Below are 24,058 nucleotides of genomic sequence, written 5' to 3'. Positions count from 1 at the left end.
CCGTTTGTCCAACTAGTCTTTTTTGCATCTTGGTCACCGACATTTTAAATATGCTGCAGCATTTCAGAGTCAAACATACCTTGCTGGAATCATACAGCCAGTGACTGATACACATTTCTTTTCCCTGGAACAGGCAGCATGTATCAGCTGACGGGTTCCCTTTAAACTTACAGGCTTTCTTACCATCTTGCTTTGCAGTAAGTTCTTCCTCCACTCGGTGTTAATAGAAGCTTGAATACTCCTGAGTGCACTTCTGAAAACTTTTTACAAAGCATCTTGGAACACTTCCCGATGCTCAGTTAATCAATTGCACTTTCTTATCTGTAATGGTTTTAATTACGGTCTTAGCTAATGCATTCACATTGAATACGTGCTTACTTTTTTTTGGCTTTTGACATTTTGCCTTAGTTTGTAAGATTAGAAAATGTGAGTAAAATCTATTAAATACGATTTATCTCTTAAAGCTGCCCAGAAGCTCTTCTATTGGAGGAAAACATGGGATATTAGGGAAAGTAGATGAGTTCTGGAATATATAGTTTTCTATCATTGGATGAGGTGTTTTCATGTAAAACCCTGTATGTAGATGCCTTCAAGACTCATTGAAAAAGCTTGAGTTCTGCTTCCCTATCCAATCTTAGAGAAATCCTGTGATTCCTGCCTCTCCATTCACTCATACAAATACCTGTGAGATTTTATTTCGTACTCAATTATAGAAAAAGCCTGCGAGTCCTGCTTCCTCCGCCCACTCATAGAAAAAGCCTGTGAGTCCTGCTTCCTCCACCCACTCATATAGAAAGCCTGTGAGTCGTGCTTCCGCCACCCACTCATATAGAAAGCCTGTGAGTGCTTTCCTGTCCTCAGATAGAGGAAGCTTGTGAATCCTGATTCCCCCAACCACTCATAGTGAAAGTCTGTGAATCCTCCTTTCCCGCCCACTCATAATAAGGCCTGCAAGTCCTGCTTCCTCCCCCCACTCATAGAGAAAGTGTTACGCTAGTCACTATTCACGGACAAGCCATGAGGAAAGGTAGTCAATCAAGGGTCAGATACAAACAGAGCACATCGTAATATAAAGGGTAAAAACAAAGGCGTAGTCAGGTCACGGTCCAAGGTCAGAATACCAGGAAGATAGTGGATCAGAGCAAAGGGGCTAGGCAAAAGGATGGTCAGAACAAGGTCCAAGACCAGGCAGCACTGGATAAACAAACTGAGCACCGGAATACAAAGCAAAGAGAACCACCCAGCAAATGCTACAATTGACAGACATCTATGACTGACAGCTTAGCTAAGTAGTTGGGTAATCACTTAGAATAGGGAACACCTGAAGGAAGCTCAGCACCTCCCTGTCTCGGATTGAACAGCTGAGCTGTCTATCAAAATACTGACCGATCAGCACTAAACTAGACACTACACCCTCACACTAGATTGGACAACTGAGCTGCTACTCACTGCATCCAAGACACACTGAGTGGAGGGAGGAATTGTGACAAAGCCTGTGAATCCTGCTTCTCTGCCCACTCATGGAGAAATTCGGTGAGTCCTGCTTCCTCTACCCACTCATAGAGAAAGCCTTTCAGTCCTTTTTTCCACATACTCATGGAGAAAGTCTGTGGGTCCTCCTCTCCACCCCACCAACAGAGAAAGCGTGTGAATCCTGCTTCCTCCTCCCACTCATAGAGAAAGCCTGTGAGTTCTGCTTTTTCTACCCACTCATAGAGAAAGTTGGTGAGTCCTGCTTTCCTTCCCGCCCATAGAGAAAACCAGTGACTCCTTCTTCCCCCACCCACTCATAGAGAAAGCCTGTGAGTCCTGCTTCCTCCACTCACACATAGAAAAAGCATATGAGTCCTGCTTCCTCTGCCCACTCATTGTGAGAGTTTGTGAGTCTTCCTTTCTCACCCACTCTTAGAGAAAGCCTGTGAGTCTTGCTTCCCCCACTCACACAAAGAGAAAGCATATGAGTCCTGCTTCCTCTGCCCATTCATTGTGAGAGCCTGTGAGTCTTCCATTCTCACCCACTCTAAGAGAAAGGCTGTGAGTCCTGCCCAATCATATAGAAAGCAAGTGAGGCCTCCTTTTTGCGCCCACCTATAAAGTAAGATCATGAGTCCTCCTTCCATATTAAAAGAGTTGATATAAAACTAAGGAATTAAGTGAAGAAAAAGTGTCATGTAGGATTGGCCCAGGTTTTATTGGTAATCATGAATGAGTTTCAGAATGTAGTCACAAATACTGAAGCTGACAACCACATACAATATCATCGGCGGTTGTCACTCAGTACCCTGAAAAACTTATCAATCTTTATTCATGGAAAACTTCTGGAGCCTCTGGACTCCGATGTGAAATCTGTAACAAAGCCACTGGCCGCCATGTTGTATTTATAAGACTGGCTCCCTTTCAATGACAGAGGGGCATTTGGGGCCCACACATGCTGACTGCAGGGCCCCAATGTAACTGTTAGATATATTCCTGAAAGTGAATACCAGAAAACAAGATTCCATAAAGGCGGAAAATCAGGGACTTGTATTTTGGGGTGAATGTATATTTGCTGGTGGGGGATACTTATTATATGACATCATGGCCTGTAGACCTGCTCTGCGTCCGCTCTCATCTATCAGTCTCCACTGTCAGGTCAAGGTCAAGGCTGGAAGTGACGGTTAGAAATATTTTTCTCGTCTGGTTTATTGCACAATGTTCATATTTTATACATGTAGATAGTCAACGCTATTTTGCTAAAGTATCTCTTAGATTACGCTCCAACGTCTGAGCCAGCCGCAGCTTAAGTCTACATACAGATGAAATTAACGGCGCATATTTTTATCTCGCCACTCACTAAACAAATTGTGCTATTAATCTCTCTAAAAGCATTCGTTATCAACGCCACATCCTGGATGCCCGCCAGCCACAGCACTTTGCCAACAGAAGTGTGCAATCGATTTTGTTAAAGGAAAATCTTTCTAAAATGACCCGTTTAGGCCTTTACACTGTCTTTTCTTTATTAATTTGTTGCCCTTACCAACCAATCAGATCTCAGCTTTTATTTTACCAGAGCTGTTTATGAAATGAAAGCTGAGCTGTGATTGGTTGCTATGGACAACCATAAGCTTCATAATTGGGTTTATTTATTAAATGTGTCTAAGTCGCCCATAGCAACCAATCAGAGCTCAGCATTCAATTTAGAATAGCAGTTTATGAAATGACAGCTGAGCTGTGATTGGTTGCTATGGACAACCATAAGCTTCATAATACCTTGACCAGTGCCTATAAGGCCTACAGGATACAGTAGGCCCCATTCAGTGGCCATATTAAACTTTAGGCCTAACACCGATCATAACACCACCTACAGATGTAGAGAATGATGGGTCATATTGAATTTCAACTCCCAATCCTTTTGTTCCCAGGGCAGATAAATCGATACCAGAGCTGTCTGGCAGCGACTAGCTCCCCTATACCTATAAGGAACACTTGCACGCTCGGCTGAATGGAGCGTGCATGTGTATTGGGGAGTCAGTAAAAGTGGCTGTTGATCGAAATCGCTAAGATGTATGGGCGCTTTTAATATAATTGCAATCAATGATGTGAGGAGGGGTTAGAGCAAAAGAAGGAGAAAGCTTAACCCTCCCCCTCAAGCAATTAGTGTTTCATTCTATTTTATTAAATAAGTAATTCACACGTTTAATTGCATTTTGATATAAATAATAAAGAAAATGTGGAGATTTCGCTCGATGTTTTGGCCACAGGCTGCAAAAAATATTATTTACATTCAATAATGAGGTTGATTTAACCAACTGAATAATGAATGGTCTGAAAACTTTTAATTAGGATTCGCTCCTCGCCCCCCTGCTGTTTTATAACTGAATCTCACCGTCGTGCACACCAGTGATTTTCTGACTTATTATATCTAAAACTTTAAAGATACAGGTCTGCTGATGGTTTCCTTTAATTAATGATTTGGAATATTCCAATATGATAGTCGCTAGTCAAAACTGATTTGAGATTACATTGAAGCAAAAATTCACCATCAGACCCCACTGTACGCAGAGTATAGAATCAACCTGCTCAAACATTAAAGCGTCACTCCAGCATTATTTTCATTGCGCCGCTGGAGTGGTGCTTTAAATCTAATTCCTCTGCCCCCTATCTAATACTCACCTGTCGTCCCCTTCATTCTTTTCCAGTGTCTCTTTGATCCGTCTCCAGCGGAAAGTGACTTTCTGGCACGCTCCAGTATTTTTGTGGAGCGCGTCAGAGTTCACTTTTCAATACTAGTCTATGAGAGCCTCGCTCTGGTCTGATAGACTGTTGCATTTAGCTCTTGCAACGTAACTTCTGACTTCCAGTGTTGGTAAAAGGTGAATATAAGAATGGGGGCGGGGGACTTGAATGTAAAGCACCACTCCAGAGATTAAAACAAAACAAAACGCTGGAGTGGTGCTTTAAGCAACATTCAAATAAATAACATTACTTATCCTGTACTGATCTTAAATTACCACCTGTGTGATACTCCAGAGCTGCACTCACTATTCTGCTGGTGCAGTCACTGTGTATGACATACATTGCATTACTGATCCTGGATTACATCCTGTATTATACTCCAGAGCTGCACTCACTATTCACTGCACTCACTATTCTGCTGGTGCAGTCACTGTGTACATTCATTACATTACTGATCCTGAGTTCCATCCTGTATTATACCCCAGAGCTGCACTCACTATTCTGCTTGTGCAGTCACTGTGTACATTCATTACATTACTGATCCTGAGTTCCATCCTGTATTATCCTCCAGAGCTGCGCTCACTATTCTGCTGGTGCAGTCACTGTGTACATTCATTACATTACTGATCCTGAGTTCCATCCTGTATTATCCTCCAGAGCTGCGCTCACTATTCTGCTGGTGAAGTCACTGTGTACATACATTACATTACTGATCCTGTACTGATCCTGAGTTACATCCTGTATTATTCCTCAGAGCTGCACTCACTATTCTGCTGGTGCAGTCACTGTGTACATACATTACATTACTGATCCTGTGTTACATCCTGTATTATACTCCAGAGCTGCACTCACTATTCTGCTGGTGCAGTCACTGTGTACATACATTACATTACTGATCCTGAGTTACATCCTGTATTATACCCCAGAGCTGCACTCACTATTCTGCTGGTGCAGTCACTGTGTACATACATTACATTACTGATCCTGGATTACATCCTGTATTATACTCCAGAGCTGCACTCACTATTCACTGCACTCACTATTCTGCTGGTGCAGTCACTGTGTACATTCATTACATTACTGATCCTGAGTTCCATCCTGTATTATCCTCCAGAGCTGCGCTCACTATTCTGCTGGTGAAGTCACTGTGTACATACATTACATTACTGATCCTGTACTGATCCTGAGTTACACCCTGTATTATACTCCAGAGCTGCACTCACTATTCTGCTGGTGCAGTCACTGTGTACATACATTACATTACTGATCCTGAGTTACATCCTGTATTATACCCCAGAGCTGCACTCACTATTCTGCTGGTGCAGTCACTGTGTACATACATTACATTACTGATCCTGGATTACATCCTGTATTATACTCCAGAGCTGCACTCACTATTCACTGCACTCACTATTCTGCTGGTGCAGTCACTGTGTACATTCATTACATTACTGATCCTGAGTTCCATCCTGTATTATCCTCCAGAGCTGCGCTCACTATTCTGCTGGTGAAGTCACTGTGTACATACATTACATTACTGATCCTGTACTGATCCTGAGTTACATCCTGTATTATTCCTCAGAGCTGCACTCACTATTCTGCTGGTGCAGTCACTGTGTACATACATTACATTACTGATCCTGTGTTACATCCTGTATTATACTCCAGAGCTGCACTCACTATTCTGCTGGTGCAGTCACTGTGTACATACATTACATTACTGATCCTGAGTTACATCCTGTATTATACCCCAGAGCTGCACTCACTATTCTGCTGGTGCAGTCACTGTGTACATACATTACATTACTGATCCTGGATTACATCCTGTATTATACTCCAGAGCTGCACTCACTATTCACTGCACTCACTATTCTGCTGGTGCAGTCACTGTGTACATTCATTACATTACTGATCCTGAGTTCCATCCTGTATTATCCTCCAGAGCTGCGCTCACTATTCTGCTGGTGAAGTCACTGTGTACATACATTACATTACTGATCCTGTACTGATCCTGAGTTACATCCTGTATTATTCCTCAGAGCTGCACTCACTATTCTGCTGGTGCATTCACTGTGTACATACATTACATTACTGATCCTGAGTTACATCCTGTATTATACCCCAGAGCTGCGCTCACTATTCTGCCGGTGCAGTCACTGTGTACATACATTACATTACTGATCCTGTACTGATCCTGAGTTACACCCTGTATTATACTCCAGAGCTGCACTCACTATTCACTGCACTCACTATTCTGCTGGTGCAGTCACTGTGTACATTCATTACATTACTGATCCTGAGTTCCATCCTGTATTATCCTCCAGAGCTGCGCTCACTATTCTGCTGGTGAAGTCACTGTGTACATACATTACATTACTGATCCTGAGTTACACCCTGTATTATATTCCAGAGCTACACTCCCTATTCTGCTGGTGCAGTCACTGTATACATACATTACATTACTGATCCTGAGTTACGTCCTGTATTATACTCCAGAGCTGCACTCACTATTCTATATTTTTGCTCAACTGTATTGGGTGCACTTACCTATTTTCAAACATGCTCATATCAGCGATATTATACAGTCATTATTAATATTGACTACTTTCTGCCACTCAGATATAGATGAATGTGCTTCTGGAGTCCATGAGTGCCAGCAACTTTGCATCAACTTGGAAGGGTCTCATTCTTGCCGATGTCGCCCAGGTTTCCGCTTGAAGTCAGGGTCGGAGTGTGACTGCATAGGTGAGTAATGGCGGTTACCTTTTATAGCATTGGCTATTGATAAAAAATAGAGTTTCTGGTATATAAGTGTGTTGAGTCGTAAAGATAAAAAAAGCTTATTGGTTGATAATAAACTGGCCTGCAATCAGTGCCAAACTGCTGCTGCCAATCCAATTAAGATCTATTATCTGAACTCCACTGCCATCCCTAAACTAATGTGTGGGTGCTCCCCTGTGTTACATAGTATAAAATTAGTCTGTTTCTCTTCAGGAGGAAAGAACAGAGCCCCACACTGTGCCTCTCTCACTTTTAGCCCATACTGTCCTGGATAAATAGGGATATCGAAATATAGAAATAGAGCTAAACACTTGGTCACCAAGACAGGAAAACATCAGGAAAGCCAAAGCACCATCCTTCTACCAAATCAGATCTCATGCTTTGCTCTGAGGAGGGGCAACCCCCCGAAACACGTTGTAATAATTATAGGGGATAACTCAGGAGACTCTTTGCGTGGAACAAGACAACTACAGGACACAGTTTTATAAGTGGTAAAGTCTATATTATCACACGGTGATTCAAACAGGTGCAGAGAGAAACTCAAGTCCACAACACTTGGTGCAAATATCAAATGCAGCTCAGCAGTCTACAGCAAACTTCAGAGGAAAATGCAATCATGCAGAAAGACTATGAAGCACAATTATTCTTGAGGATACTTGACACGAATAAGTCCTTGCTTAGTCCAAAACACAGATAGATATGCTTATAAGGCAGTTCAAATAATATCTTAGCTCAACCAGGGAGGTCTGGGTAATAGTCTCAGGTTCTTGCAGAGCAGAAACAGCTTACATGTCCAGCAAATGCAGATGGAAGCAAACACGAGCAGCAGATGAAGGAGGATTACTGGAACTGGTGTATGCAGCAGGAACTCAGAGCAGAGTAGCAGGATCACCACACAGGTTCACAGGAGCAGGTATATAGCCAGGGAGTCACCAGAGGTCAGGAGCTGGATGCAAGGCAGAATACTCTAGCACAGACTGAAGGCTGGGGTGGAGTTTTATAGCAGGAAGACACAGTGCACATGAGACCAAAGACGCCATCTTTGAAAAGGGCAGTAATGCACAAAAAGGTAATAAAAAATGTTCAGAGTCCTGACACACGTGTCTGAAAATTGAGATTCTGGTTTGGCTCGTGGCAAGAGATTCATGTGGCAAGGCTCGTTAAAGTGTTGTTATTGACTTTTAGGATTGATACTTCCAAATAGTGGCACTAAAGTTCAAGTCCTTTTCCCCTTTGAAGAGGCAATTTGCATATTTAATTTCCCAGAGGAACATCGCATGGCCTATAAGCCTCCTTACTTTGGCATATCACTCTCCATAAGGAAAAACATTACCCCGTAGACTACAGTCAGAGGCCTCTCATACAGCCAAATCAGATTTCATGCTTTGCAATGAGGAGGGGTAATATGCCGAAACACGTGTCAGAAAATTGAGATCCTGGTTTGGCTTTTATCCGAAGTCATGTGGCAAGGCTCGTTAGAGGGTCGCTATTGACTTTTAGTTCTTTCAATAGGTGTTGTTACAGTTCAAGTCATATTACTCTCTGAAGATACAATTTCCGTAGCCCCCTGTCTAAACACACGCTGGAATGGAGGAGGCAGTGATTCATGGGCATCCCCAAACGCCACAAGGATTATCCCCCCACACAACCGATGATTGCATGCCAGTTGATTTGGTCTTCACACAGGCCAGAAACTCCACCAATAAGTAACTTCACGCCTCTGTTGGGAGGTATGGACTCCCCACCAGTGCCAAAACAAGCACCACAGATGGATGGTTGCCTCCACTTATTGTTACACATGAATATTTTCCTGCAGATTCACTTCAAATTTGCATCAAATTCTGCAGGATCTGGCATAAGTGTGTAATAGAAGCGGGTACCACACTAAGGCCGAGGTCACACTTGCGAGTGCAATGCGAGAAACTCGCACATTAATACCCGGCACTGCCGCCGGCACTTGGGACCAGAGCGTGCGGCTGCATGTACAGGGTGGAGCGCGGTAATTTGCTGATTTGGGAATGAAATAAAAAAATTATGATCATTAGGAAAATTTATTTTATATTTTAATTATACTGAACAGTAATGGAATTTTTAAATTACATGGTTTTAAATAGTGTATCTGGCAAATGTCGACCTTCGCTATCCACACACTGCTGCATACGTTTTCTGAAGTTTTCATGAACTCTAACAAGCATGTCCACTGGTATTCTGCCAATTTCAGCTTCAATATTGTTCCTTAGGTCTTCCAAGGTGTTGGGACGGTTGATATACACCTTAGACTTCAGGTAACCCCAAAGGAAAAAATCGCATGGGGCTAAATCTGGTGAGCGTGCTGGCCAGTTCACATCTCCCCTCAAAGAGATAAGCCGTCCAGGAAACATTTGCCTCAAACAATTCATGGTAACCCTCGCTGTGTGTGCAGTGGCACCATCCTGTTGGAACCATGTATCCTCTAGTTCCATTGCCTCAAGAGCCGGCTGAAAATAATCCTGTATCATAGACAAGTACCGTTCGGAGTTCACAGTTATGGCACGACCGTTATCCTGAAAAAAGTAAAGACCAATGATGCCTACTCGTGATATGGCGCACCACACAGTGACGCGGTCCGAATGCAGAGGTCTCTCGTGAACTTCTCTGGGGTTTGTTTCACTCCAGTAACGCATATTTTGTTTGTTTACACACCCACTGAGGTGAAAATGTGCCTCATCAGAAAAAAACACAATTGCGTCACGGGGTATCGTTGCTAACATGTCTTCACAAGAGGTCTGCCGTGTCAAATAGTCCCGTGCTGACAATTGTTGGACCACGCACATTTTATACGGGTGAAAATTCAGTTCATCATGAAGAATCCGGTGGAGAGAACGTCTTGAAATGCCAAGAGCAAATGCTTGCTTCTGAGCAGAGCGTTCCGGAGATTGCAGTACTGCTGCTCTAACTCTCTCGATGTTTTGTGGTGTTGTAATCCTTCTCTCAGGTCCCCTTCGTACACATGACACATTCCCTGCTGTTCTGAATGCATTCACCCAATTTACAATTGATTGCCGTCCAGGAACACGTCCGCGTGGAGGAACAGCGAATTGTAAACGAAAAGCACGCTGCACTGCAATGATCGAGTGGGCATTTGAAAAATAAGCTTCAACACAAAATGACCTCTCCTCACGTGTCCACTGCATGATGGCAACTGAAAGGCGGAGGAATACAAATCTCCCATCAGCAGGGGCGTAACTACCGCGGTCGCAGCGGTCGCCATTGCGACCGGGCCCCGCAGGTCAGGGGCCCCGGGCCGGCAGGTCTGAGCAGGGCCGGCTGGCCATCGGGCACTTCTGGCAAATGCCAGAAGAGCCGATGCCAGTAGTGGGCCGCTGCACTGTTCCTCCCCCGGAACCCCCCCAGTGCCGCCGCCGCCGCCGCCGCATTTAACTATACCGGCGTCTATGACACCGGTATAGTTCAATGCAATGATGGGAGGAGAGAGCGTCACCTGACGCTTCCTCTCCCATCATTCCCCGCTCTGCCTCTGACAGTACACTGCGGGTGCGCGATGACGTCATATCATCGCTCACCTGCAGTGTCCTGGGCAGACTGCAGCCGCCAGGAGCAGCGCGGGCAAAAGGAAAGGTGAGGAGAGTTTTTTTTTTTTTTTTCTTTTTAACCGGACTGTGGGGCCATTATTGGGGGGGGGGGGGGATGAGATGAGATGTGGGCTGTGCTCTATATACCCCTGTGCGGGCTGTGCTGTATATACCCCTGTGGGGGCTGTGCTGTATATATCCCTGTGCGGGCTCTGCTGTATATACCCCTGTGGGGGCTGTGCTGTATATATCCCTGTGCGGGCTCTGCTGTATATATCCCTGTGCGGGCTCTGCTGTATATACCACTGTGCGGGCTCTGCTGTATATACCACTGTGCGGGCTCTGCTGTATATACCACTGTGCGGGCTCTGCTGTATATACCACTGTGCGGGCTCTGCTGTATATACCACTGTGCGGGCTCTGCTGTATATAACACTGTGCGGGCTGTGCTCTATATACCACTGTGCGGGCTCTGCTGTATATAACACTGTGCGGGCTGTGCTGTATATACCCCTGTGCGGGCTGTGCTGTATATACCCCTGTGCGGGCTCTGCTGTATATATCCCTGTGCGGGCTCTGCTGTATATACCACTGTGCGGGCTCTGCTGTATATACCACTGTGCGGGCTCTGCTGTATATACCACTGTGCGGGCTCTGCTGTATATACCACTGTGCGGGCTGTGCTGGATATACCACCGTGCGGGCTGTGCTCTATATACCACCGTGCGGGCTCTGCTGTATATAACACTGTGCGGGCTGTGCTGTATATACCCCTGTGCGGGCTGTGCTGGATATACCACTGTGCGGTCTGTGCTGGATATACCACTGTGCGGTCTGTGCTGGATATACCACTGTGCGGTCTGTGCTGGATATACCACTGTGCGGTCTGTGCTGGATATACCACTGTGCGGTCTGTGCTGGATATACCACTGTGCGGTCTGTGCTGGATATACCACTGTGAGGGCTGTGCTCTATATACCCCCTGTGCTGGCTGTGCTGTATATACCCCTGTGCGGGCTGTGCTGTATATACCCCTGTGCGGGCTGTGCTGTATATACCCCTGTGCGGGCTGTGCTGTATATACCCCTGTGCGGGCTGTGCTGGATATACCACTGTGAGGGCTGTGCTGGATATACCACTGTGCGGTCTGTGCTGGATATACCACTGTGCGGTCTGTGCTGGATATACCACTGTGCGGTCTGTGCTGGATATACCACTGTGCGGTCTGTGCTGGATATACCACTGTGCGGGCTGTGCTGGATATACCACTGTGCGGGCTGTGCTGGATATACCACTGTGCGGTCTGTGCTGGATATACCACTGTGCGGTCTGTGCTGGATATACCACTGTGCGGGCTGTGCTGGATATACCACTGTGCGGGCTGTGCTGGATATACCACTGTGCGGGCTGTGCTGGCACCCAACACCATGTTGCAGTGCAGGAGATTCCTGCAACAGTCCGAGGCGTATCTAGGGGAAGCGGGGCGGGGGAAGGTGGGGGGGTTGCGGGGGCGGGGGAAGGTGGGGGGGTAGGGGGGGGTAGGGGGGGGGCCCCATTTGGAAGTTCGCACCGGGGCCCATAACTTTGTAGTTACGCCACTGCCCATCAGCCACTGTAAGCCACACCCACTCTCCCCTCTCTTCGACCGACAGTGCCGCCACAGCATGCAGTGCAAAAAAGCAAATTACCGCGCTCCACCCTGTATTTCTATGCAGCCGCACGCTCCGTCCCGAGTGCCGGCAGCAGTGCCAGGCATTAATGCGACAGACTCACGTGAGTTTCTCTCATTGCACTCGCAAGTGTGACCCCGGCCTTATACTGAGAATAGGCCCCGTCAATCACCACTATCAGTAGAATGGTGCCTGTGTATATGCCCAGTTAGTTGAAGCGAAAATTTACATTTTTATTACCAGAGGGGAATAACTTTGGAATGGAGAAACAGGGAAAAAAATAAAAACTTCCAAAATTAGTGCAAAAGATGCAAATGGAGGAGGTACTAACATTAAATTAAAAAAATCCAGTGAAAAATTATCTTTAAAGAAGTACTCACGTAACTTTTTTACGTACTAAAATTGTGTAAATGTTGTATGGAGTCATGTAATTGTGTTAATATACAGTTGTGTGAAAAAGTGTTTCCCAGTTTCCTGATTTCCTATTCTTTTGCATGTTTGTCACACTTAAATGTTTCAGATCACCAAATAAATCTAAATATTAGACAAAGATAACACAAGTAATCACAAAATGTAGTTTGTAAATGAAGGTCTTTATTATTAACCCCTTCCCCACATTTGACGTACTATCCCGTCGAGGTGGGGTGGGCCCCCATGACCACGGACGGGATAGTACGTCATAAGCGATCGGCCGCGCTCACGGGGGGAGCGCGGCCGATCGCGGCCGGGTGTCGGCTGCATATCGCAGCTGACATCCGGCACTATGTGCCAGGAGCGGTCACGGACCACCCCCGGCACATTAACCCCCGGCACACCGCGATCAAACATGATCGCGATGTGCCGGCGGTGCAGGGAAGCATCGCGCAGGGAGGGGGCTCCCTGCGGGCTTCCCTGAGACCCCCGGAGCAACGCGATGTGATCGCGTTGCTGCGAGGGTCTTACCTCCCTCCCTGCCTGCTCCAGACCCGGATCCAAGATGGCCGCGGATCCGGGTCCTGCAGGGAGGGAGGTGGCTTCACAGAAGCCTGCTCAGAGCAGGCACTGTGAAGCAGCCTGCACTTCTCTCAGATCGGTGATCTGTCAGAGTGCTATGCAAACTGGCAGATCACCGATCTGTATTGTCCCCCCCCTGGGGCAAAGTAAAAAAGTAAAAAAAAATTTTTCCAAATGTGTAAAAAAAAATTAAAAAAAAATATTCCAAAATAATGAAAAAAAAATATATATATTATTCCCATAAATACATTTCTTTATCTAAATATATATAAAAAAACAATAAAAGTACACATATTTAGTATCGCCGCGTCCGTAACGACCCAACCTATAAAACTGGCCCACTAGTTAACCCCTTCAGTAAACACCGTAAGAAAAGAAAAAAAAAAACGAGGCAAAAAACAACGCTTTATTATCATACCGCCGAACAAAAAGTGGAATAACACGCGATCAAAAAGACAGATATAAATAACCATGGTACCGCTGAAAGCGTCATCTTGTCCCGCAAATAACGAGCCGCCATACAGCATGATCAGCAAAAAAGTAAAAAAGTTATAGTCCTGAGAATAAAGCGATGCAAAAATAATTATTTTTTCCATAAAATAGTTTTTATCGTATAAAAGCGCCAAAACATAAAAAAATGATATAAATGAGGTATCGCTGTAATCGTACTGACCCGAAGAATAAAACTGCTTTATCAATTTTACCAAACGCGGAATGGTATAAACGCCTCTCCCAAAAGAAATTCATGAATAGCTGGTTTTTGGTCATTCTGCCTCACAAAAATCGGAATAAAAAGCGATCAAAAAATGTGACGTGCCCAAAAATGTTACCAATAAAAACGTCAACTCGTCCCGCAAAAAACAAGACCTCACATGACTCTGTGGACCAAAATATGGAAAATTTATAGCTCTCAAAATGTGGTAACGCAAAAAATATTTTTTGCAATAAAAAGCGTCTTTCAGTGTGTGACGGCTGCCAATCATAAAAATCCGCTAAAAAACCCGCTATGAAAGTAAATCAAACACCCCTTCATCACCCCCTTAGTTAGGGAAAAATTAAAAAAAAGTATTTATTTCCATTTTCCCATTAGGGCTAGGGTTGGGGCTAGGGTTAAGGCTACAGTTAGGGTTGGGGCTAAAGTTAGGGTTAGGGTTTGGATTACATTTACGGTTGGGAATAGGGTTGGGATTAGGGTTAGGGGTGTGTCAGGGTTAGAGGTGTGGTTAGGGTTACTGTTGGGATTAGGGTTAGGGGTGTGTTTGGATTAGGGTTTCAGTTATAATTGGGGGATTTCCACTGTTTCGGCACATCAGGGGCTCTCCAAACGCGACATGGCGTCCGATCTCAATTCCAGCCAATTCTGCGTTGAAAAAGTAAAACAGTGCTCCTTCCCTTCCGAGCTCTCCCGTGTGCCCAAACAGGGGTTTACCCCAACATATGGGGTATCAGCGTACTCAGGACAAATAGGACAACAACCTTTGGGGTCCAATTTCTCCTGTTACCCCTGGGAAAATACAAAACTGGGGGCTAAAAAATAATTTTTGTGGGAAAAACAAAGATTTTTTATTTTCACGGCTCTGCGTTATAAACTGTAGTGAAACACTTGGGGGTTCAAAGTTCTTACAACACATCTAGATAAGTTCCTTGGGGGGTCTAGTGTCCAAAATGGGGTAACTTGTGTGGGGCTTCTACTGTTTAGGTACATTAGGGGCTCTGCAAACGCAATGTGACGCCTGCAGACCATTCCATCTAAGTCTGCATTCCAAATGGCGCTCCTTCCCTTCCGAGCCCTCCCATGCATCCAAACGGTGGTTCCCCCCACATATGGGGTATCAGCGCACTCAGGACAAATTGGACAACAACTTTTGGGGTCTAATTTTTCCTGTTACCCTCGGGAAAATACAAAACCGGGGGCTGAAAAATATTTTATGTGGGAAAAATTTTTAGTTTTATTTTTACGGCTCTGCATTATAAACTTCTGTGAAGCCCTTGGTGGGTCAAAGCGCTCACCACACATCTAGATAAGTTCCTTAGGCGGTCTACTTTCCAACATGGTGTCACTTGTGGGGGGTTTCTACTGTTTAGGTACATTAGGGGCTCTGCAAACGCAATGTGACGCCTGCAGACCATTCCATCTAAGTCTGCATTCCAAATGGCGCTCCTTCACTTCCGAGCCCTTCCATGCGTCCAAACGGTGGTTCCCCCCCACATATGGGGTATCAGCGCACTCAGGACAAATTGGACAACAACTTTTGGAGTCCAATTTCTCCTGTTACCCTCGGGAAAATACAAAACTGGGGGCTAAAAAATAATTTTTGTGGGAAAAAATGTTTGTTTTATTTTTATGGCTCTGCATTATAAACTTCTGTGAAGCCCTTGGTGGGTCAAAGTGCTCACCACACATCTAGATAAGTTCCTTAGGGGGTCTACTTTCCAACATGGTGTCACTTGTGGGGGGTTTCAATGTTTAGGCACATCAGTGGCTCTCCAAACGCAACATGGCGTCCCATCTCAATTCCTGTCAATTTTGCATTGAAAAGTCAAACGGTGCTACTTCCTTTCCGAGGTCTCCCATGCGCCCAAACAGTGGTTTACCCCCACATATGGGGTATCAGCGTACTCAGGACAAATTGTACAACAACTTTTGGGGTCCAATTTCTTCTCTTACACTTGGGAAAATAAAAAATTGGGGGTTAAAAGATATTTTTTGTGAAAAAATATGATTTTTTATTTTTACGGTTCTGCATTATAAACTTCTGTGAAGCACTTGGTGGGTCAAAGTGCTCACCACACCTCTAGATAAGTTCCTTAGGGGGTCTACTTTCCAAAATGGTGTCACTTGTGGGGGGGTTTCAATGTTTAGGCACATCAGTGGCTCTCCAAACGCAACATGACGTCCCATCTCAATACCTGTCAATTTTGCATTGAAAAGTCAAACGGCGCTCCTTCCCTTCCGAGGTCTCCCATGCGCCCAAACAGTGGTTTATCCCCACATATGGGGTATCAGCGTACTCAGGACAAATTGTACAACAACTTTTGGGGTCCAATTTCTTCTCTTACCCTTGGGAAAATAAAAAACTGGGGGCGAAAAATAATTTTTGTGAAAAAATATGATTTTTTATTTTTACGGTTCTGCATTATAAACTTCTGTGAAGCACTTGGTGGGTCAAAGTGCTCACCACACCTCTAGATAAGTTCCATAGGGGGTCTACTTTCCAAAATTGTGTCACTTGTGGGGGGTTTCAATGTTTAGGCACATCAGGGGCTCCCCAAACGCAACATGGCGTCCCATCTCAATTCCAGTCAATTTTGCATTAAAAAGTCAAATGGCGCTCCTTCGCTTCCGAGCTCTGTCATGCGCCCAAACAGTGGTTTACCCCCACATATGGGGTATCAGCGTACTCAGGACAAATTGTACAACAACTTTTGGGGTCCATTTTCTCCTGTTACCCTTGGTAAAATAAAACAAATTGGAGCTGAAGTAAATTTTTTGTGAAAAAAAGTTAAATGTTCATTTTTATTTAAACATTCCAAAAATTCCTGTGAAGCACCAGAAGGGTTAATAAACTTCTTGAATATGGTTTTGAGCACCTTGAGGGGTGCAGTTTTTAGAATGGTGTCACACTTGAGTATTTTCTATCATATAGACCCCTCAAAATGACTTCAAATGAGATGTGGTCCCTAAAAAAAAATGGTGTTGTAAAAATGAGAAATTGCTGGTCAACTTTTAACCCTTATAACTCCCTAACAAAAAAAAATTTTGGTTCCAAAATTGTGCTGATGTAAAGTAGACATGTGGGAAATGTTACTTATTAAGTATTTTGTGTGACATATCTCTGTGATTTAAGGGCATAAAAATTCAAAGTTGGAAAATTGCAAAATTTTCAAAATTTTCGCCAAATTTCCATTTTTTTTGCAAATAAACGCAGGTAATATCAAAGAAATTTTACCACTATCATGAAGTACAATATGTCACAAGAAAACAATGTCAGAATCGCCAAGATCCGTTGAAGCGTTCCAGAGTTATAACCTCATAAAGGGACAGTGGTCAGAATTGTAAAAATTGGCCCGGTCATTAACGTGCAAACCACCCTTGGGGGTGAAGGGGTTAAGAGATAAAGAAATCCAAACCTACAGGGCCCTGTGTGAAAAAGTGATTGCCCCATAAGCCTAATAACTGTTTGGACCATCCTTAGCAGCAACAACTGCAATCAAGTGTTTGCAATAACTGACAATGAGTCTTTTACAAGGCTCTGGAGGAATTTTGGCCACTCATCATTGCAGAATTGATGTACTTCAGCCACATTAGAGAGTTTCCGAGCATGAACCACCATTTTATGCTCATGCCACTGCATCTCAATCTGATTAACTTCAGGACTTTGACTAGGCCACTCTAAAGTCTTTATTTTGTTTTTCTTAAGCCATTGAGAGTTGGACTTGCTATTGTGTTTTGGATCATTGTTCTGCTGCATAACCCAATTGCACGAACAGATGATCGGACATTCTCCATCAGGATTTTTTGGAATACAGCAGAATTCATGGTCCCATTTACCACAGCAAATCTTAAAAATCCCGAAGCAACAAACAGCCCCAGACCATCACACTACCACCACCACCATATTTTACTGTTGGTATGATGTTCCTTTTCTAAAACACTGTGGACAAACACCTTCCAAAAAGTTCAGTTTTTGTCTTGTCAGACCACAGAGTATTCTCCCAAAAGTCTTGGGGATCATCAAAATGTTTTCTGGCAAAACTGAAACGAGCCTTTATGTTCTTATCTCTCAGCAATGGTTTTCGTCTTGGACATTTGGTCATTTATGCCCAGTCTCTTTCTTATGGTGGAGTCATGAACACTGACCTTAACTGAGACAAGTGAGGCCTGCAGTTCTTTGGATGTTGTTGTGGGGTTTTTTGTGTCCTCTTGGATGAGCCATCGCTGCGCTCTTGGGAGAATTTCGGTTGGCCAGCCACTCCTGGAAGGTTCACCACTGTTCCATGTTTTCGCTATTTGTGGATAATAACTCTCACAGTGGTTTGCTGGAGTCCCAAAGCTTGAGAAATGGCTTTATAACCTTTTTTCCATAATGATAGATCTCAATTACTTTATTTCTCATTTGTTCCAGAATTTGTTTGTATCGCATCATGATGTCTAGCTTTTGAGGAACTTTTTGTCTACTTCACTTTGTCAGGCAGGTCCTATATAAGTGATTTCTTGATTGAGAACAGGTGTGGCAGCAATCAGGCCTTGCTGTTTCTAGAGAATTTGAACTCCGCTTTCCAAAGATGTGATAAAAAACAGCTAGTTTATGTTTTAAGGAGGGGGAGGGTGGGGCCTTGTTGGTTTGCATTTCTTTTTCCCTTAATACTAAAGACCTTCATTTTAAAACTGCATTTTTGGTTACTTGTGTTACCTTGTTCTAATATTTACATTTGTTTCATGATCTGAAACATATAAGTGTTACAAACATTCATAGGAAATCAGGAAGGGGGAAACACTTTTTTACACAACTGTACCCACTGATTGCTGTCTTCTTTGGTGTCCAGTGCCTCTCCTGTCCACTTTTGAGTCTATTTGTGAGCCGAAAGTCATTTTTACAACGTAGACCAATGGAGCTTTGTTCATAGTCTTACATTGTAAGGGCGCCATCAGACGGCTGTATAAATCGGACCAAGATCGGAATGCAATGCATGGATTGGCCAGCGGCTCTTCTGACCCAAGCGTAACAGCTGAATAGAATTACATGAAGCCATCACGCTCAGGTCGGGGGAGACGCTGACCATTCTGTGCACTGCGTTCCGATCTTGGTCCGATTTATATGGCCATCTGACTGCACCCTAAAAGCCATAGAACCCATGTTAATGTGTGAGCCGGGAAATCGGAAGTTTCGGAAGAGGACTGCAATGGTGCTGGAAACCAGAGAAGACCGATCGGTGAGTATATTAATACACTTACATGAACAGGTTTAGGGAGAAAAGTAATGGAAGTTCTTTAACTTACGGAAGGAAGAGTGGACAGAGTGGACCTTCCTTCTGTAATATCCATATGAACTAATACAGCACAAACTAAGGAGTTCTTGAGATGAGTCAACCCCTCCTAAAGATTATCTTCAGTTTTAAAATTCAGTGATATGTAAAATAAGCAGAGACATTAGCAAGGTAATGCCTCAGGCAATGAATCAGAAGGTGCAATTAGTAAGGAGTCAGTGGGTCAGATAATATATTAATCTGGAGCCTCATTTCCAACCTTCCCGTGTCAGGATTCTCATCAGTTGCAGTAAATGTGAATACATTTGTGCTCTCATCATCGCAGCGTGGGATCTGAATAAGTAATTTGAGAGACGTTCGGGGAATGATAAAGATGAATAGACCTCTAAATATATATTTTTATCATGTTGATTGCCTGCAGTTTCTGCACTGGTACCAATTAAGCGAGTTCTGTCTTTATATGGATTCTGCTGTGTCACCATGAAGCGTCAGCCATAAATCGTCTTATCCTTGGTGATGCTCTTCTATGGCCGCATAGGTTACATCCTCTGCATTACAATCAGTAGCGTAGATACCGGGGGGGGCAGGGGGTGCGAACGCCCCGGGCCCGGTGCTCTGAGGGGGCCCACTCGGAGCTACGCTACTGTAACTGCATCGGCGCACGCAGCGCACCGATAGTTACATTCTGCGGCAGAACAGGGAGAATCGAAGTCCCTGCTCTGCCGCTATGGGGCCCCTGAGCAGGTGGGAGGGCCCGGTGCCAGCAGTGGGCCCCCGCCTGTCATCGCAAGGTCAGCGATATCAGCATCTAGCCAATACAGCTCACCACATTGATGAGTGAAGGAACGTTACGCTCCTTCTCCCATCATCCCCCTGTCAGCGTCTGGCATCGCTGATGCCGACAGCGGGCGCGATGACGACACTGGCCGGCACCCGCTGTCAGGAGATGAGCGGGAGCTCGGAGCACCGCTGGAACAAGGAGGAAGAGAGGTGAGTATTTATTATGTTTTTTTAATGGGGGCTGCCTTATACTACAGGGTCTGCCTATAAGGGTACTGTCTTATACTACAGGGTATGCCTATGGGGTACTGTCTTATACTACAGGGTCTGCCTATGGGGTGCTGCCTTATACTACAGGGTCTGCCTATAGGGGCACTGTCTTATACTATAGGGTCTGCTTATAGGGGTACTGTCTTATACTATAGCGTCTGCTTATAGGGGTACTGTCTTATACTACAGGGTCTGCCTATGGGGGTGCTGTCTTATACTACAGGGTCTGCCTATAGGGGTACTGTCTTATAGTACAGGGTCTGCCTATGGCGGTACTGTCTTATACTACAGGGTCTGCCTATAGGGGTACTGTCTTATACTACAGGGTTTGCTTATGGGGGTGATGCTTTACACTACAGAATCTGCCAATGGGGGTACTGTTTTATATTACAAGGTCTGCCTATAGGGGTGCTGTCTTATTACAGTGAAGGGGCCATCATACAGTGTTGGAGCCATCAAACAGTTTGGAGGCTACTAAGGGGTCAGTATACTGTGTGGATGGTACTATACAGTGAGGGGACATTATACTGTGTATAGGGGAGCTGTACTGGGGGGCAGATTCGGGACTTTATTAAATGTAAAGTGGGCATTTGTTATTATAGGGGAACTCCAGTCACTGTGACTGTCAAAGGGGCACACATAGGGCATTATTACTTTCTAGGGGGCAAAATATGGGCACTGTTTTCTAGGGCACTTGCACCCGGCATTACTATATTATAGAGGGTTCTTTAGAATTTAGAAGGCACATAGTACCACACAGCAGGTGCAGTAATAGGGTCACATACGGCAGCAGCGGCTCAGTATTGGGGTATCAGGTGCAGTAATAAGGAGTAAGGACACATACGACAGCAGTGGCTCAGTATTGGGGTATCAGGGGCAGTAATAGGGTCACATACGGCAGCAGCGGCTCAGTATTGGGGTATCAGCAGGATAAGGAGTTTGTGCAGGTTGGAGATAGATGGTGATGGCTGGAATATGAGAAGTGTCTTTGTTGTATTCTCTGCAGTCGAGTCGTTGCTGGAAGAAGTTGTCATGTCGGTCTGGGCCAGATGGAAAAGACGGGAAAAATGAACGATTCCATCAGAAAGAACGTCAGCGGCAAGTCATTATCTGTAACTGTGCTGTGATCTCTTATATGTTCTGTAGGGCTGATATCTACCACTGACCATATGGTGGTAATATCCATGTTGGTCGTTATATAGAGGTTATCTTCAGTAACATCGCGGTCATCTGCTGAGGTTCTCCTCCACTATTAGGGCGCGTCACCGAGTTGTAATCAAGGTTACCTGGTTAGGGGCCCACTCAGAAGCTTCTGATTACAATGAATGGTAATGTGAGGGAAAAGACTTTTTATGCACGTGCTTCCATTTACATTTTACTTTTTTTGATTTCCAATTTTCAATATTCAAAATCTATGCTTGCTGTCAATAAAAATGGCTTTAGTCCTTATGAAGCACGCAGAGGTAAAATGGGTCCCCATGGACATATATAGATGTCTCACAAGTGCACAGATCATTACTATGACCCATGCACGATGCACGTATGTGTCCCTCACATGTCCAGGGTAAACAATAGCAATAGCCATTTAAGTGACAGCAAACAGAAATCTTGAAGGTCAGGATTAATTGATAACTTGCTAAGTATGAGGCCATTATATGACTTAGTCGTCTATGAGTTAGTGGGTAGAGACTATTTGTTATGATGTTTCTCATACACAGCACACACAGACATGAAGGATTCCAGCTCTCCCGTCTCTATACAGCACATGTTCAGAAGCAGCAGCAGCATAGAGGAAAGATGTACTGAGCAGTGTAGCTGTTAATCCAGCTCTTGGATGAGATAAAACACATGCAAGAAACCAATAGTACAATCGCTCTCTCTCTCCTTCCCTCCTTTCTTCTCTCCCTCTTTCACTCTCCCTCTCTTATCTATCTCTTCCTCACCTCCCTCCTCTCGCTTCACCCCTCTCTCTCTTTCTACACCCTTCTCACTCACTATGGTTTTTAGCAGCTGGTCTCTGGCCACATGGGCTTACAATCTATATGGGAAGCAGACAGTAGGTGAGATTAGGAGCTGCTTATATGGCACTGTCTTGGTAGCAGCGTCAGTGTAATAATATTGTTATTATTATTCTTATTTTATTATTATATTTATTTATTTATGATTATTTTGTGCTTTAGTCACTTATTATTTTCTTCCCTTTTAGATATAAATGAATGTGAGGAAACCCGTTCTCTCTGTGATCACATCTGTCACAATGATGTTGGATCCTCTCACTGCCATTGTTACAGCGGCTTCTACCTTGCGACGGACGGGAAGAGGTGTCTCAAACAAACATAATAATTTGGATTTTCCCTTCAAATCTTATCATGTCATATTAAAAAATCTATCATTTTCTCTTTATAATTTGCAAGTTTTATTTTTTTTTCAAAATCTCAATATAAAAGCTTGGCAACTCTAACCTGACTGTGTGGCACGCTCTAATATCGTAAAGAGGCCATGGCTACTGACCAGTTCATTCACATTGCATTGGATTAGCTAAGGAAAGTACGCACCATGACGCAGAACCTTTACTTGGCACAACAAAACTTCACTTGGTGCCTGCTCTATCTGTATATAGTTAATGTTCTTAAAGGGGAAGTTTCATCCCAAAATCACCTATTATTTAAATAAAGTTTTTATGCTGAATATTTATTTCTGAATTTTTAGTGATTTTTTTTTTCCCACATTAGCTGTCACATTCCAAAGCAAACTTACTAGAATCGTAGCTTATTGAAGACAAGGCCGCTGAGTTACTGCAGCAAAAGAAAGGTGGGACTACAAGGGCATCTGCATTGGATTTGCAGGGTGTACAGGTAAAGATGCCTGGCGTTCATTTTTTATTTATAACACTTGCCGTGACCTCTTTAATAGCAGAGAGATTGGATTTCACATAGAGAATTATAATATTTCCATGTCAATGCCTGTAAATTAAGACAACCCCTTTAAGGCTTTAGTTAGTACATGGCAAATACCAAATTGCCTTGGATTGCTTTTCCTTGCAACACTAAATTTAATACATCAGCTTATCCTGCACGTTTAATATGATATCTGCAGAGTGGTTTTCAGTAAGTGATGATATATTGCTGCTTGTATATGCCGTCACTTTATCATTGGTGGAGTTCTCACCTCTGGGACTAGCACTGAGAATGTAGGGACTGAAGTGCTGTATTCCCTTTCCTTGTATTCCCCCAGCACACTGGTGCCTTATCCAACAGCTGTGCAGGGAGATGCAACATGTCTCTGTCTTCACACTTTAACCCCTATACAGGAATTTGGTCTTACAACGGGATTCACTGGATTGCCTTCACAGAACGGCTGCTGGTCGGAGAAGCAAACCAGAGGCAAGAGAAGTCAAGGTAGCCGGGTCAGAACCAGGAGAGCAGTCAAGGCACAAAATCGAAAGGCAAAGAATGGTCAGGAAACAGGTCAACAGACAGGAATACAACAATCAAGCAGGAGTAGATAGCACAATACTGAACCAGAAAAGAGAAACTATAACTGGCACTGAAGGACAGAGGCTCAGGAGTTTAAATAGAGGACAGCTTCACCCAACAATCAAGCAGGAGCAGATAGCACAATACTGAACCAGAAAAGAGAAACTATAAGTGGCACTGAAGGACAGAGGCTCAGGAGTTTAAATAGAGGACAGCTTCACCCAACAATCAAGCAGGAGCAGATAGCACAATACTGAACCAGAAAAGAGAAACTATAAGTGGCACTGAAGGACAGAGGCTCAGGAGTTTAAAT

At 44.2% G+C, this 24,058-nt stretch overlaps 1 protein-coding gene across 5 annotated transcripts in view; it reads left to right on the top strand.

The window, feature by feature from the left end:
- CRTAC1 (cartilage acidic protein 1) overlaps positions 1-22,957 on the top strand; it is a 526,287-nt gene extending 503,330 nt beyond the window's left edge. For 4 of the 5 annotated variants that reach the window (XM_077258318.1, XM_077258320.1, XM_077258321.1 and 1 more), the window contains exons 15-16: positions 6,835-6,960; positions 22,476-22,957. In XM_077258318.1, coding sequence (XP_077114433.1) covers positions 6,835-6,960; positions 22,476-22,609 — 260 coding nt within the window. In that variant the 3' untranslated portion in view covers positions 22,610-22,957. The remainder of the gene's footprint in view (positions 1-6,834; positions 6,961-22,475) is intronic. The other variant, XM_077258322.1, reaches the window with a different exon arrangement.
- The last annotated feature ends 1,101 nt before the right edge of the window (positions 22,958-24,058 follow it).

The sequence above is a fragment of the Ranitomeya variabilis genome, chromosome 4 (genome assembly GCF_051348905.1).
Source record: "Ranitomeya variabilis isolate aRanVar5 chromosome 4, aRanVar5.hap1, whole genome shotgun sequence".
In the NCBI taxonomy this organism is placed as follows: domain Eukaryota; kingdom Metazoa; phylum Chordata; class Amphibia; order Anura; family Dendrobatidae; genus Ranitomeya; species Ranitomeya variabilis.
The sequence above is the reverse complement of the archived record's forward strand: the minus strand, read 5'-3'. Positions and strand labels throughout refer to the sequence as shown.